Genomic DNA, 14,604 nt, shown 5'->3' on the forward strand with positions numbered 1-14,604 from the left:
TTTTAGTGCCCACTTAGAATGATTGTATGTTTAATTAAAAAGAAGAGCTGTTGCACAGATTTGTGTGAAGACAATCTTTATGACTAGATCTGTAGGTCTTTAGGAGCTGATGCCAATAATGAAATTTGAAGTCTAGCAAGAGAGATACTATGCTGATACTGGATGCTTTAAGACTGTGTCTATTGTAAAAAGTGCTAAACACATAATAAAAAATAGAGCAGCTAAAAACAGCAGCCATTTTAATGCTAAAAATGCTAAAACTTTAGTAAAAACAAAATACTTTCAAAACCATAAACACAGCTATGGCTAAAAAAAAAATCTATATAATTAACATACTGCATACAACAAGTATGCACTTCTATAGAAAATTACCATAATGACATCATACTGTGGCTTCGACTACACTTGACACTTAATGATGTGCTTAAATAGTGAGTTTAGTATAGTACGGTATTAAGGAACAGTGTGCTGTAATTATAAGAATATCAATAGAGTTGCATGCTTTAATTAATAACATTATTATGTCTGCCCGCTAATGGCTCTACTTTAATCTGCTCATCAGACTGTTCAGTTTGACTGTGCTGGTTGTGTGTATAGTTTTGTACCCACACTTACCCATGAAACCCTGCTCTGTGTGACAATCAGAGATGCCATTATGCATCTACGTAGCAGCATAAATAAGAAATGTTTCCAATAGTATTTACAAGGTTTAACACACAATCCTAACCCAGTAAACTGCACGTCAATACTAGTAAAAATGTATGTATAAAAGAGGGTAAAGAGTAGACACAGGATGGAATAACCTCTATGAAGAGGTGTCTCAAGGTGTCATCTCAAATAATCGGGTAAAATACACTTCATGGGTAGTGGTAGCTCAGCAGTTAAAGTACTGTAATCATAAGGTTGCCGGTTCAAGCCCCAACATTGCCAGGTTGCCACTGCTGGGCCCCTGAGCAAGGCCCTTAACCCTCAGTTGCTCAAATTGTTTGTTTGTTTGTTTGTTTATTAGGATTTTAACATCATGTTTTACACTTCGGTTACATTCATAACAGGAGCAGTAGTTACTCATTACACAAGGTTTATCAGTTCACACAAGGTTATATCAAACACAGTCATGGACAATTTAGTGTCTCCAATTCATCTCACTTGCATGTCTTTGGACTGTGGGAAGAAACCGGAGCACCCGGAGGAAACCCACACGAACACGGGGAGAACATGCAAACTCCACACAGAAAAGACCTGGACCTCCCCACCTGGGGATTGAACCCAGGACCTTCTTGCTGTGAGGAGACAGTGCTACCCACTGAGCCAGCGTGCCGCCTGCTCAAATTGTAGTCATTGTAAGTCGCTTTGAATTAAAGCATCTGCTTAATGCCGTAGATGTAAATGTTTATGGATAAATGTGATACCTTTCTAATTTTGAATATCTGTGTTTTAGCCACAACAGTCACTACAAGGTGTAATAAATCTATTATATAAAGAAAATATTATGCCTCCAACTTTGTAGCAACAGTTTAGGGAAGGCTCTTTGCTGTTCCAGCATGACTGTGCCCCTGTACACAAAGCACAACCTATAATGACATGAACAAAAGCCTGGTTCAATAAAACTCCAGTGGCCTGAAAAGAGCCCTGAGCTCAGTCCCACTGAACAGCTTTGGAAGGAACTGTCAGTGTCCAGCCGTACAAATGCTCTTTTGACTGAATGGGCACAAATTGCCACAGACATACTTCAAAGTCTTGTGAGAAGCCTTCTCAGAGGAGTGGATGGTGTTGCAGCTGAAAAGATCACATGGAGGGTACTTTACTTTCATACCATTTTTTTTTTTTTTTAATTATCTATTTTTTCCCACTTTCCCCCCAATTTTTATCCCTATTCTAGTCATGTCCAATTACCCTGAATGCATCCTCTATACTGATTCAACCCCTTGCCGCTGACTGAGGACGCCACTCAACTGACTTGCGCCCCCTCCGGCACGCAGTCAGTACAGACTTGCATTTTTCACCTGCACGAGCCGAGTTCATACACCGAGAGACACTGCGCACGGAGGGTCACACCCCACTCAATGTTATTTCTCAGCCCTGTGCAGGCGCCGTCAGTCAACCAGCAGGGGCCGCAGTTGTACCAATTATGAGGACTTATGCTCCGACTCTGCCTCTAAGCCTGTGAACAACAGCCAAATGTTGTTCATACTGCCGCCCAACCCAGTCGGAAAGGCAGAGCTGAGTTTCGATACGATGTATCTAGAAACCCAACTCTGGTACTTTACCGCTGTGCCACCTGAGCGGCATACCATTTGTTTTTTTAAATGGGATGTACAACAAGATTATAGTCAGGTGTCCCAATACTTTTTGCCATATAATGTATGTGTGAGGACCTGGAACAGTCAGGATCTGAAGCAGGAATAAATGTATGATGGATGAGCAGCTCACACACACCTTCACCGGCGGCGTGTAAAAAAGATTAGGCAATCATGAAGGCAATAAGGGATTTACACTTTATACAATCAGTAAAAATAAAGTGCATGGAAATGGTCATAAAAATAAGTACTGCCACGCAACACCCAATGAGAAGCTTCTACTCATACTGGACAAGCTGACTGCTATAAAACAGTTCATCACACCTCAAACACTAAAGCTCAGAACATTCCTCACCGGACTTTACGGCAGAATGAGAACAGCAGCTGGCCACAACATGACTCCTCATCTCACCTTCCCTACTGCTCACACATACGGGGGAATGTTTTCCCCTCACGGCTGTTTTAGGTTTAAGAAAAAACTGTAGGATCATCAAAGAGACCGTCATAAAGAGAGGATTTTTCTCCCTAGTGAGGTTGTTTGAACAACAAGTTCCATTACGTATCACCTTTTCTGAAACAAGACTAAAGCAGCATTCACATGATACTCTGCAAAACTGCTTTTGCGCTTTGCTGGGCAATTGTTATTTAGATTGCACAGCAAAGTTGGGCGGTCCTATCTGCCTTGATGTGCTACCTTAAGAATTGCACAAAGTGCACATTTACCACTTTAACACTCAATTTTTACAGCTTGCCGCTACTCTCAGTTGCAGCTGACAATAAGACAAATTGCTACAGTGGTAGTCTAGTGGGAAGAGCTTTGGGCTAGCAATCAGAAGATTGTGGGTTTGAATCTTGGCTCTGCTACACAGTCACCGTTGGGCCCTTAAGCAAGGCTCTTAACTCTCTCAGCACCAGTGCCGTACAATGACTGACTCTCCGCTCTGACCCCAGCATTCCAAACAAGCTGGGATATGCAAAAAAAAAGATTTCCGTTGTACTGTACAACTGTATATGCATATACACAGTGGTAGCCTAGTGGGTAGAGCTTTGGGCTAGTAATCAGAAGATTGTGGGCTCAAATCCTGGCTCTTTTATGCAGCCACTGTTGGGTCCTTGAGCAAGACCCATAACCCTGTTTGCTCCAGGGGCAGAAAAGATTAGTGAATGTTTTTTCCTTTCCCTTCAGCTGCTTTTGTATTTAGGGTCATTCTGGTCCCGCATACCTGATTTAGCAAAGGTTTTAAACAGGATGTCTGAACAACCAAGCCACTGTAAGGTGCAATTGTGAGTATGCTTAGACATCCAACCTCCCTTTCCAGACAGACCCAATCATGTCTGTGTAGACACCCAACTGGCCGATAGCACTGCTGATAGCTAGCGCATTTTACAGCCACGCCAGCTGAGCGTCCAAACAATGAGATCATGTTTACTCAAAGTATTTTTACAGCAGTTAAGCAATGAAATGAATGCATTTTTGTTAGTCTGGCTGTCCTTGTTAAACCGTCTTTCTTCCACTGCAGTTGATCACAGCCACCCTGTGCTCTGATCCCTCACTCGGGAATACAATAAATGCAACCTTACATACTGGTTCGAATTATCAGTGAAACTTTACATTGACTCAATGCCACTGAAAGATCTAAAAGATTATCGACAAACATGGCTTCAATATTATTAATGTAGAGAAGCAATGGGTGGACAAATCACAAGTTTGATGCCCAGGAAAAAATGCACAACAACAGCAACTAACATTCCCAACAATTGCTGCCTGGTTTCTATAAAAACATACGTACAGTTCTTTGAAATTCAGTAGACCATTTACATAAAATTGTTCATAAGGTAATTAGACAAAATTAGACAAAATGAACGTTAATATACATTTACTGTGGGTTATAATACGCTACTACCTTTGCCTTATTAATAATGTTTTCAAGTAGACAGCATGAGACTGGTCAAGCAAATAGGAGAATAAGCTTGCTTGTTGGGCTAGCTTTTGATTGTTAATCCCTAGTTTGGCCACATCATCTATCTGCAAACAAAACCGAATTACGTCACCAGCATAACGCTGATTAATGGCTTCATAAGAGCTTTCAGGTTAATACAGTGCCTGAATCCATAAGAAGATGTGAAGGTGACTGTAAGGTCATAAATGCATTTGTTATTAAAGTGATTCCTTTGTTCAGACGTTTCAGCTTGTGATGGTAGAAACCAGCTCAGCATTTTCTGAAAGCATTACGCTAAGGTATCTTTAGATTTTTGCTTTAGAAGGAGAAACGTAGCTTTTCAATATGATTATAAAAGAATGAAGAGTGCCATTATTTGTCATACATAAATATACATATGTACAATACAATGAAATGATTTTTTTTCCACATATCCCAGCTTGTTTGGAAGCTGGGGTCAGAACTCAGGGCGCTTCTGGAGCAGACAGGGTAAAGGGCTTTGCTCAAGAGCCCAACAGTGGCTGCATATGAGCAATTTTGTATTTTAAATAATGATATTTGCATTATAGACACTATAAATTATAATGTAATTATTATAAAATGTAATATAATTATAAAGTATAAACACAAGAGTCAAAACCCTGAGCTCATCTCCTGACCCTGGGGTAGGAGCGCAGGGTCTATCATTGTATGCTGCTACTAGAGCAGACAGGGTTAAGGGCCTTGCTCAAGGCTATATTTAAAATGATGTTTACTTTATAGACATTATAAATTAGAATGTAATTATTATGAAATGCAATATAATTATAAACATAAAAGTCAAAACCCTGAGCTTATCTCCTGGCCCTGGGGTAGGAGAGCAGGGTCTGCCATCGTACGGCACCCCTTGAGCAGACAGGGTAAAGGGCTTTACTCAGGGGCCCAACAGTGACTGTATATGAACAACTATGTATTCTAAATAATGATATTTGCATTATAGACATTACAAATAATTATAATGTAGTTACTATGCAATGTAATATTATTATAAACATAAAGTGAAAACCCTGAGCTTATCTCCTGACCCTGGGGTAGGAGCGCAGGGTTAGCCATTGTACGGTGCCCCTGGAGCAGACAGGGTTAGGGGCCTTGATCAAGATGATGAGCTTTATAGACATTTTAAATTAGAATGTAATGATTTTGAAATAAAACATCATAAACATAAAAGTCAAACCCCCCCAACACACACCTCTACAATAGATACACAGACACCGGGCCACCATAGGCATCAGGTTTAGTAGAAACGCATTTTCCTTGAAAAACAATTCATTCTTCTGAGTAAAATGTATGGGAAGTGTTTACATCAGTCTTTACATTTATGCAAATAGAACCCAGCCTTGCAGTAATGTTATAAACAAACAGAAGGAGCCATTTCACCTCCTCATGCACACTGCTGAGGATTAACAGCAGGTGTGCTGCCAGATCAAAAGAGGAAGCTGTTAAGAAGAGAAAGAAGCACTGACGTGCTGTGTCGACTAAAAATGACGGCTGTTTGTCCTCACCTTTTCTTCCTGAGCGTCAGACTGGGGGGTTGGATGCTGGGTAACGTGGTCCTGTGTGATTTTGGAATGCAGAGGGGAGGGCTCGTCGTCCACCACCTCCTCCAGCACTACGATGCACACGCGGCTCGTTCGCTCTGACTTCATGGGTGTCTCGGAGAACACGACCCCCCTTGCTGCTTGCATCCACTCCCGCACGGCCAAAAAATGCCTCCAATCAGGTTTTACTCCAGCATGTAAAGCCTCCAGATCTTCCGTCCGGCTAGAGGAAATGATCCTTCAGAGATCTAAAGCGGCTAGTGTTAGGTCTTCATCCCTTCTCGACACACATGCTAGCGCTGAGCAGAGCAAGGAATTCTGTTATCTTAGAGCAGCAATGATCCAGCAGTACGCACAGAGGGCATGGCAACCTGCCCTCCAGGCTTCCTCACATACGCACACTCCCAAAAGTCTGGCTATCCGTAGTGCTGCAGCTCACTGCTGCCTGTTTAATGTGAACAATGCTGTGAGCCACTGCTCACCGTCTGCCACTAGTCTCTCTCTCTCTCTTCCTCTCTCTCTCTCTCTCTCTAGTTCGTTCTCTCTCTCCCCCATTCATGCAGCATGGCAGCCTGCTGAAACCAGCGCTTTTTCTGTCACAGTCAACAGAGCCAGCCCCCACTGCATTCTAATCCTCAAGCGTAACAGACAGACAGAGGATTCAAGGAAATCATATCTGAAAGGGTGAAACGGATCATCAAAAGAGAGGGGGGTGATTAGACGAAATGATACGAGATGAAAAAGAAAGAGAAACCTAAATGCCAAACATAGAAGGCTTGCGCACCTCGAGTTATTTCTCAATGAAAGGCAGGCACAGCAACTACTAGTGCTGGTGAGAGTACAGCAATGAAACATGATCTCAAGAAGAGAGAGAGAGAGTCCAAGTGAGGAACGAGCTAGGATATGATACATTCGTAAGTAGGAGGGTATGCACCACATTGTCATGCGTCTGGCTCCAGTTTTATATTGTCAGGATAGTGAGGAAACTTAGGACAAGGTCCCAGCAAATATGACAGCACACTGTTTGATTATTTAATGATTATTAATTGATTAATTAATAATTAGTTAATTATTATTTTGTCAAACGTTCGACACATTGGTCAGGAAAATTGTTCTTAATTTCAAGAACCTCATTTTTCAAAAATCTCAGATTTCATTGAGTTTTAAAGAAAAGTGCCACATTTTACAGCGGTCATTAAATTACACTCATAATGGAATGATAGAATAAATGAAAGCCACAATACACAGCACAGCTACCATAATAGTTGAATGTAAACTAAACATCCAGTGACGGTCTCAAATGCGGAAATACTCATTGGGATTTTGACAAATAGCATGCATGCACAGAATTGGTTGGGAATTTTCCACCCATAGTTATGAGATCTTGAACATTTTGACTAAACCGATTGCTAACTGAATTGCTGTTGGATTCCTAGTGTAACAGACTTTACTGTGCTGTGCTTTCTGATCTATCAGGTGTGTAGAGATCTGTAGCAATGGCTGTTGGAATCAACAGCATTAGTTTTAACTAGCAGCATCAAACCAACAATGACTTTTGATACTGCTCATGAATTGCTGATACTGTTTTGATTTTATTTACAGAGTAAAAGGCTTCTGATTCGTCTGTAATTCCAGGCAGAAAATGTCAAAAATAATGTTAAACCTTTGGATGTAGACAGATCCAAAGAGCTGCACATTTGATAAATTACCCATAGGGTTTTAGAGTCATCTCTGTGCAAGCCACACTGCAGCTGCATGACTTAAAGAGCTATTACTGGCTGGATCTCAAACCATTTTATTGCTAGAACCACCAAACTGGGAGATCTGGCATCTTAGCCTACTGTTTATGTGTGTGTATGTGTGCAAGAAAAAATATAGCTCTCTGTGTATAAAACTAACTGCTTACATATGAGCAGCTGAGGGGCCTGGAGAAACGTTTTACAATTACTACAATTCTCCACTAACCACAAAGCTTTTTAACCTTCAAGCATGACATTTCAGTATTCCACATTTCTCTAACAAAAAGCACTTTGGTTTTGATACACTATACATCAAGACAGGAGCAAGAGGACACCTGATTACGAGCATTAATATGGGGGCCGTAATATAGAGTTGAATGTCTGACAGCACTACAATGATGGTATTAAAAAGAGCAAAATAAAACTTTGTATATCAACCATTTATTTATTAGGATTTTAACGTCATGTTTTACACACTTTGGTTACATTCATGATAGGAGAGGTAATTACTGGTTACACAAGATTTATCAGTTCACAAGTTCAATGTCAAACACAGTCATGGACAATTTTGTATCTCCAATTCCCCTGACTGCATGTTTTTGGAGTGTGGGAGGAAACCCGAGCTCCCAGAGGAAACCCACGCAGACACAGGGAGAACATGCAAACTCCACACAGAGAGGACCCAGACCGCTCCACCTGGAAAATGAACCCAGGACCTTCTTGCTGTGAGGTGACGGTGCTACCCACTGAGTCACCGTGCTGCCCAATATCAACCATTTAACTGCAAAGTCTTATTGCACCAACTTTTCTGAAAATGGGGTATGTACAATCTAATTCTGTGCTTAAAGTGAATAAAGGTGAGATAACACACCACCCAACTGGAAGGGCACTTGTTTGCCAGCAAATACTTCCAGATTTCCAGGACTTGCCATGACCCTACCCCAAAATGCACAATTCACAACATTGTCAAGTTAATATCTCCAAAACGAAAAATGTTACAGGGTTGACTTTTTCTGTGCATTTACTTATTGTCCCATCTTTTCTGAAAATGGGGTTTGTAAAAACTAATTCTGAGCTTAACCCTTTAACGGTCTCACCAAGGAAATAATGTTAAAAAAATGATTTCTTTGCATTTCTTAATTTCTTGGGACTACACCAACAACAAATAATTAATATTTTTACTAGAGCACACAGTAGTTTTATAATGAGCCTCTACCAAACAGTTGGGATGCAACAATTATGCAACTTTTCTTGGATGATGTTTCAGCTGCTACCTTCAAGCTGACATACAGGTTAGAAGGCAGTTTTCTTAAAACCACTGTGTCATCTACCAATATTTTTGAGTTTAACACGTCAACCAAGGAGTAGTAAGCTCAACCAAATTGTTTAGCAGACCATTTAAGGGTTTAAAGTAAAGAAATGTGACCAAATACTGTTTTGTGGTTTAACGCCATATTTACACATTGGTAATGTTGATGGCAGGAAGGTAGCTCAAAGGATTTCAAGGTTAGTCAATGCATGTATGATGTACAGTACATTGATAAATGTGTGTTTTCAGTCCTGTTTGGGTAAGTTTGTGTATTTATTGTTTATTAGGATTTTAAAGTTATGTTTTACACTTTGGTTACATTCATGACAGGAACGGTAGTTACTTATTACACAAGATTAATCAGTTCACAAGGTTATATCAAGCACAGTCATGGACAATTTAGTATCTCCAATTCACGTCACTGGACTGTGCGAGGAAACCGGAGCTCCCGGAGGAAACCCACGCAGACACGGGAAGAACATGCAAACTCCACACAGAAAAGACCCGGACCGCCCCACCTGGGGTGTTTGGGTAAGTAATCTGAGAACTTCTGGGGCATGTTTGTATTCAAAGGTTTCTTTATGAAAGGTCTTTTGCCTTTTTAGCAGGTGTCGGATGTGTGTGTAGCTAGTGCATACAGTAGAGTGGCATGTCTCACTTGTGGGGGGGAGGCCCCCCACCCAGTAAGTATGAGTGGGTGATTTAAGAATGGCCGATGCGTCTTCTGAATATGGTTGTTTGATCTGGTCGGCTTTGTGGTCTAATCATGGCATATTTAATGTACTTTCCACCCTGGGATTCCCGTTTGGTTTGGCATTTATTTTTGGTGCACATAGTCATAAGGGGTCTTTCGTCTGCTGTTTAGAGCTTGTGTTCAGTCTGTTGTTGGTCTGGAACGTTCCCTGCCAATCTGTCGGCTTTTTCATTTCCTGAGAGCCATTGAGTCCTGGGATCCAGAATAGCTTCATGTCCTAGTTGTCTATGATTAGTTTAGAATTTTGTCCAGTAAGGTTTTTATTGTTGGGTGTAAAAAAAGTTATTCAATAGCTATGAGAAAAATAAAGGAAGGAAGAGATTAGCAGTACATCTACCATGAAAATACAAATCCTGTAACAGATCTCAAACTGGAACAATATATTTTCTGAAGTGATGGCAAGTGATATTCAGACACCCTCTAGAGGAGAACCATTACACTGCCTGAGTGTAATGGTTCTACCACTTCAAAAGTGATCTGCTTGGGCGTCCAGAACAGCTGTGGGATTATATTCCATTTAGCTACTAGAGAATGCAGAGGAAGTGATACTTAATCTACCATCTCACCTTCACCAACACGCTAACCACGAGACCTGTGTTGATCCAGCTTGAGCCTGTTAGCTAGGGCCATTAAATTCTACAGCTGCAGTTAACTCAGGAGCATGTACGAGTTCACATCGTGTTGCTTAACTTAACTGCTATTTCGGTCACTGCTTTCTAAATCTATTTTAATTAGCATGCGAGCACGTCAGTGTAATCAGAAAGGCTATTCCTGCGTGGGCAATAGCCGGCTGCCCTCACCGTCAGCTCATGAAAAGAACGTTTACGTGACCAAGCACTACAAGCAATGTGGATCTTTATTTTTCAAGTGCCCAAAAAGGACCATATACATTCCAGTAATATAGGTCGAGAGGAAGGACAGGGGTTGGCTGCCTGTCTAAATGTAGCATAAACCTGCAAACATGTACAGCTCTGCCAAGTCTCTCAGGTTTCTCATTTGGAAAGCCAAGCTGTGACAGAAATAACCCTTTCCATTTCTTAATGACGCATCATGATACCATGACTGAAAGCACACTGCCAGTCATCATACTATCTGACTGGTCAGACCAGTATTCCAAATTCTGAGAAAAAGACCCAACATGAAATCTAAATATGAAATGTAAACAGCACAAGCACAACCTGAACAACAAACTGACACGAAACAGCAATGCAGCAAGAATGACAAGACACAAGGAAAGCCAAGCGGCAACTGAACATTTTGCCTTCCAAACATGTTGAACTACTATCCATACCATCTCTAGTGACCCAAATGAAAAACTAGCCAAAACAACAGTAGGCTGGCCCCCTGTGTAAGAATCTGAGATCAAGTAGAGCCACTGCACCAAAAGAAGAAACACAGAAATTAAGTAGAAATAGTGATAAGTACAATAAGTAGTATCTTCAGCCTGGAACATTCTAGAAATAAATCATTAGAAATGTAAATATCCATTGTTTTGGCGCAGTAGGGCCATTCCAGCTCCACTCAACAAATATGCAGAAAGGTTCTAACCTGACCATGTTAGAATTAACAGAAAATTAATGGAAAAATCCAGCAAATACTTCTAATTTGCAGCTCTTGCCAAGACCCTACCCCAAAATGCTTTATGAGTTATGACACTGTCAGGTTAATATCTCGAGAATGAAAAGAGCTATAGGGCTGTATAAGTGTAGACAAGATGGATCTATATGTTTTTTTGTATTTGTACCTGACACTTTTGTAAATTGGTAGGGGGTAGAGTCATGGCAGGAGCAGCAAATCTGGAACTAGTTGACAAATTGGCAAAATATGCCGGATTTTTCCATGAATGTGTCCCCTTGACATATGGACAAAAGAGATTTTGAATCAAGAGATTCTGATGGTGGGGTGGGGTGGGGACCATTTATCGAGTTGAGCTGAAATGACTCAACAGTAAATTAATCTAGTCCTCTACTGCAGGAATTCAGGCTTCAAACCCCCAGCAGTGCTATCACCCAGACAGGCGTCTATATGGAGACAAGATTGGCTATGTCTGAGGGGGGAGTGATCGAGGCCCTGTCTGATGCGTTATTGGATTGTTCCCAGTGTTTCCCAGACAAACCAGACCAACTGCAACCCTGACCAGATTAAAGCTATGGTAAAACAAGAAAATAAGGCTGCTTATTAATTAACTACTGTCACTGCAGGGCTGTGTTGTAAATGACCATCAGGTTATCAAGGTGCATGCACTGGTACCTACACTGCATCAGATTACAGAATAATTATGTATTTTAACTTTTAATGTATTATTAAAGTGAAAAAAAATCACTTGTGCATACATTTGCTACATGGCTTCCTCTTACATTCTTGAACTGAATTGAGACATTATAAATCAGTAGTAATGCCTCTGACCACTGCTCATTTGTCAAACAGCCCTTGTCAAACATGTCCCCTTTTTCATTAAAAATGTAATGTTTTACTCTTATGTACATTTCGTCTTTGTTTTTGGGTCATTTGGCGGTTTTACTCAACTTCCCAGTAGGTTTCAATGCACATTTTCAAAACTGAAATAGAAGAGACACATGGAGGGTGCTCTGGGGGTGCAACACTAGTCCACATCTTCACAGATACAATACACTATTTCCAAGTAAGTAGAATGCAAGAGAAAACTGGGCCAATAGCACTATGTATCCTATCACCCAGACTATGAACTTAAATCCCAGATATAAATACCAGAATGGGAGTCAATTTCTTGCCGCTATAACAGCAATCCCTACTGTCTGATTAGAGTGCTGGCACAGTGTTGAAGAGTGCATAGCAAGTTACTGTTTAACCTTACCATCATGTTTACTGTGTTAAACTGTTTTGCCTTCTATCAAACCTAAAGCATTGCTGAAATGAAGCTCTGTTATGTGTTTTAAATTCTGAATGGTTAACCATCAACCAATGACGGTAAGTGAGTTTAAGTCAATTTTACATCCCTAGCTGATACACTAATACCTGAGGTTTAAGTTCATGGTCTGCTTGATATAGATGCATAGTGTCATAAGCCCAGTTTTCTCTTGCATTCTACTGATAAATGATATTAAGGACAAAAAAAAACAATTCTGAAATATCAGAGTCTCAGAGTTTTAGCAAACTGTAAAGATGACCAGAGCAGAAAAAAAACTACTGAACCACACTGGGCATGTGATGAGACACAATCACAACATTGAAGGCAGTGTTATGACAGAACTTGTGGATAACTTCGAAGAAAAGGAAGACCAAGAATAAGCTGGTTTGACAACATTACAATGAAGCAGGTTTACTGCCATTAAAAAGTAGCTTAACAAGACGGTTTGCCTTTAAGAACGTTTACATTATGGGGTCGTACCAACTGACCTGATCAACTGAAGCCAGTCTAACTCTAACTCAGAAATGACACTAATGCACCTGCTCACCAGCGCTAAGCTCTGGGTTTGAATCTCAGCTGTGCTCACAATTGATTAAATAAAAAAGTGCCTGATATTATTGAAAGCTGTTTTATTGAACACAGTATGTTTAAGAGGTACAGCTATTAAACTATATTTAGTTTTTTTTTGTTTTAACATGCACGTGACTAAAAAGCATTTATAATAATTTATCTGCAAATATGATCTGCCCACTGGCACCCCTGACATGTTCGAATTAGAGATAACTTTAATGTTGCATTGTTTGTTGGTTTATTAGGATTGTAACGTCATGTTTTACACTTTTGGTTACATTCATGACAGGAACGGTAGTTTATCTTCACACAAGATTCATCAGTACACACAAGGTTATATCGAACACAGTCATGGACAATTTTGTATCTCCAATTCACCTCACTTGCATGTCTTTGGACTGTGGGAGAAAACCGGAGCACCCGGAGTAAACCCACACAGAAACGAGGAGAACATGCAAACTCCACACAGAAAGGACCCGGAGCGCCTCACCTGGGGGTCGAACCCAGGACCTTCTTGCTGTGAGGCGACAGTGCTACCCACCGTGCCGCCCTTAATGTTGCATTGTGAAGGTGTACACACAGAAATGAGCATGATATAATGTGACAAGCCATTGATGAATTTATTTTTAGGGTACAATGATGGAATGTTTATGACGAACACAGATCTCAGACATGAACTGCAATACACATTAACGAGTAGTTTTATTTGGATGATAATGATGAATAGAGCTGGTCTGATCAGATATGATGGTAATTCCTATGCTGCAGATCAGTATGTATAAAGCAGCATGTCTCCTGTTGCAAACAATGACAGCATTTTGTGGACAAATTCTGCAATGCCACTCAGTTTTCCTATTCTAATCAAATACAGCAGCAACTTGTGCTGTGCTTATCCATGGTTTAGTAACTAGCTACCTGCTTAGCTGTACAGCTAACTAATAACTGGGAATTGTTTTTCCTACGCGTTTTCTGACAAGTCCCGCCTCTGAGCTGTGATTAGCTAATTAGGACTAGTCCTTCGTCGGATTGGTGGAAGGCATTTGCCCCTGTCCAACGGTAGCGCGGTGGGCAAAACCGGTCGTAATACAGGTGGTGAAATAAGACGGTAAGTGCATAGCTGATTAAATAGTTAGCAAATTATCTAACTAGGTAAGTGATAGTAAGTATGTCACGTACCTGCTCTCGGAGTTTGAGAAGCACCATGTTTCTGTCGCGGCGGTGGAGTTCATGCGGGTTGTAGGAAAGCCGCGGTACTGAAAGAGCTCGGTTATCAATTACTGGTCGTGCTGTGTTTAGTTCAGCTTGACAACATTACCGCCACCGTAACCGAGAAGTTATCACTCACCCGATTGGCTTACCAGTTAGTCAGAGGTAGCAGCAAAACGGCCGCTTATTGGTGTAACTGAAGCAGTCATGTATAATTAGTCAGAGATAAAGGCTTTAGTAGTGCAGGAGGCGCTTAAGCTCCACATGATTTCATCTAATGGAGAAACAAAACAACACTATCTCACCCGTTTTACCTGTTAAAGAG

At 40.8% G+C, this 14,604-nt stretch overlaps 1 protein-coding gene across 4 annotated transcripts in view; it reads right to left on the bottom strand.

Annotated features, from left to right (window-relative positions):
- Positions 1-14,313, bottom strand: part of LOC134333150 (serine/threonine-protein phosphatase 6 regulatory ankyrin repeat subunit A) — a 56,100-nt gene extending 41,787 nt beyond the window's left edge. For 2 of the 4 annotated variants that reach the window (XM_063015014.1, XM_063015020.1), the window contains exon 1: positions 14,250-14,313. In XM_063015014.1, coding sequence (XP_062871084.1) covers positions 14,250-14,276 — 27 coding nt within the window. In that variant the 5' untranslated portion in view covers positions 14,277-14,313. Of the gene's footprint in view, positions 1-5,778; positions 5,923-14,249 lie in introns of those variants that run through there. The other 2 variants (XM_063015006.1, XM_063015028.1) reach the window with 1 other exon arrangement.
- Positions 14,314-14,604: the final 291 nt, after the last annotated feature.

The sequence above is a fragment of the Trichomycterus rosablanca genome, chromosome 2, assembly GCF_030014385.1.
Source record: "Trichomycterus rosablanca isolate fTriRos1 chromosome 2, fTriRos1.hap1, whole genome shotgun sequence".
NCBI lineage: Eukaryota > Metazoa > Chordata > Actinopteri > Siluriformes > Trichomycteridae > Trichomycterus > Trichomycterus rosablanca.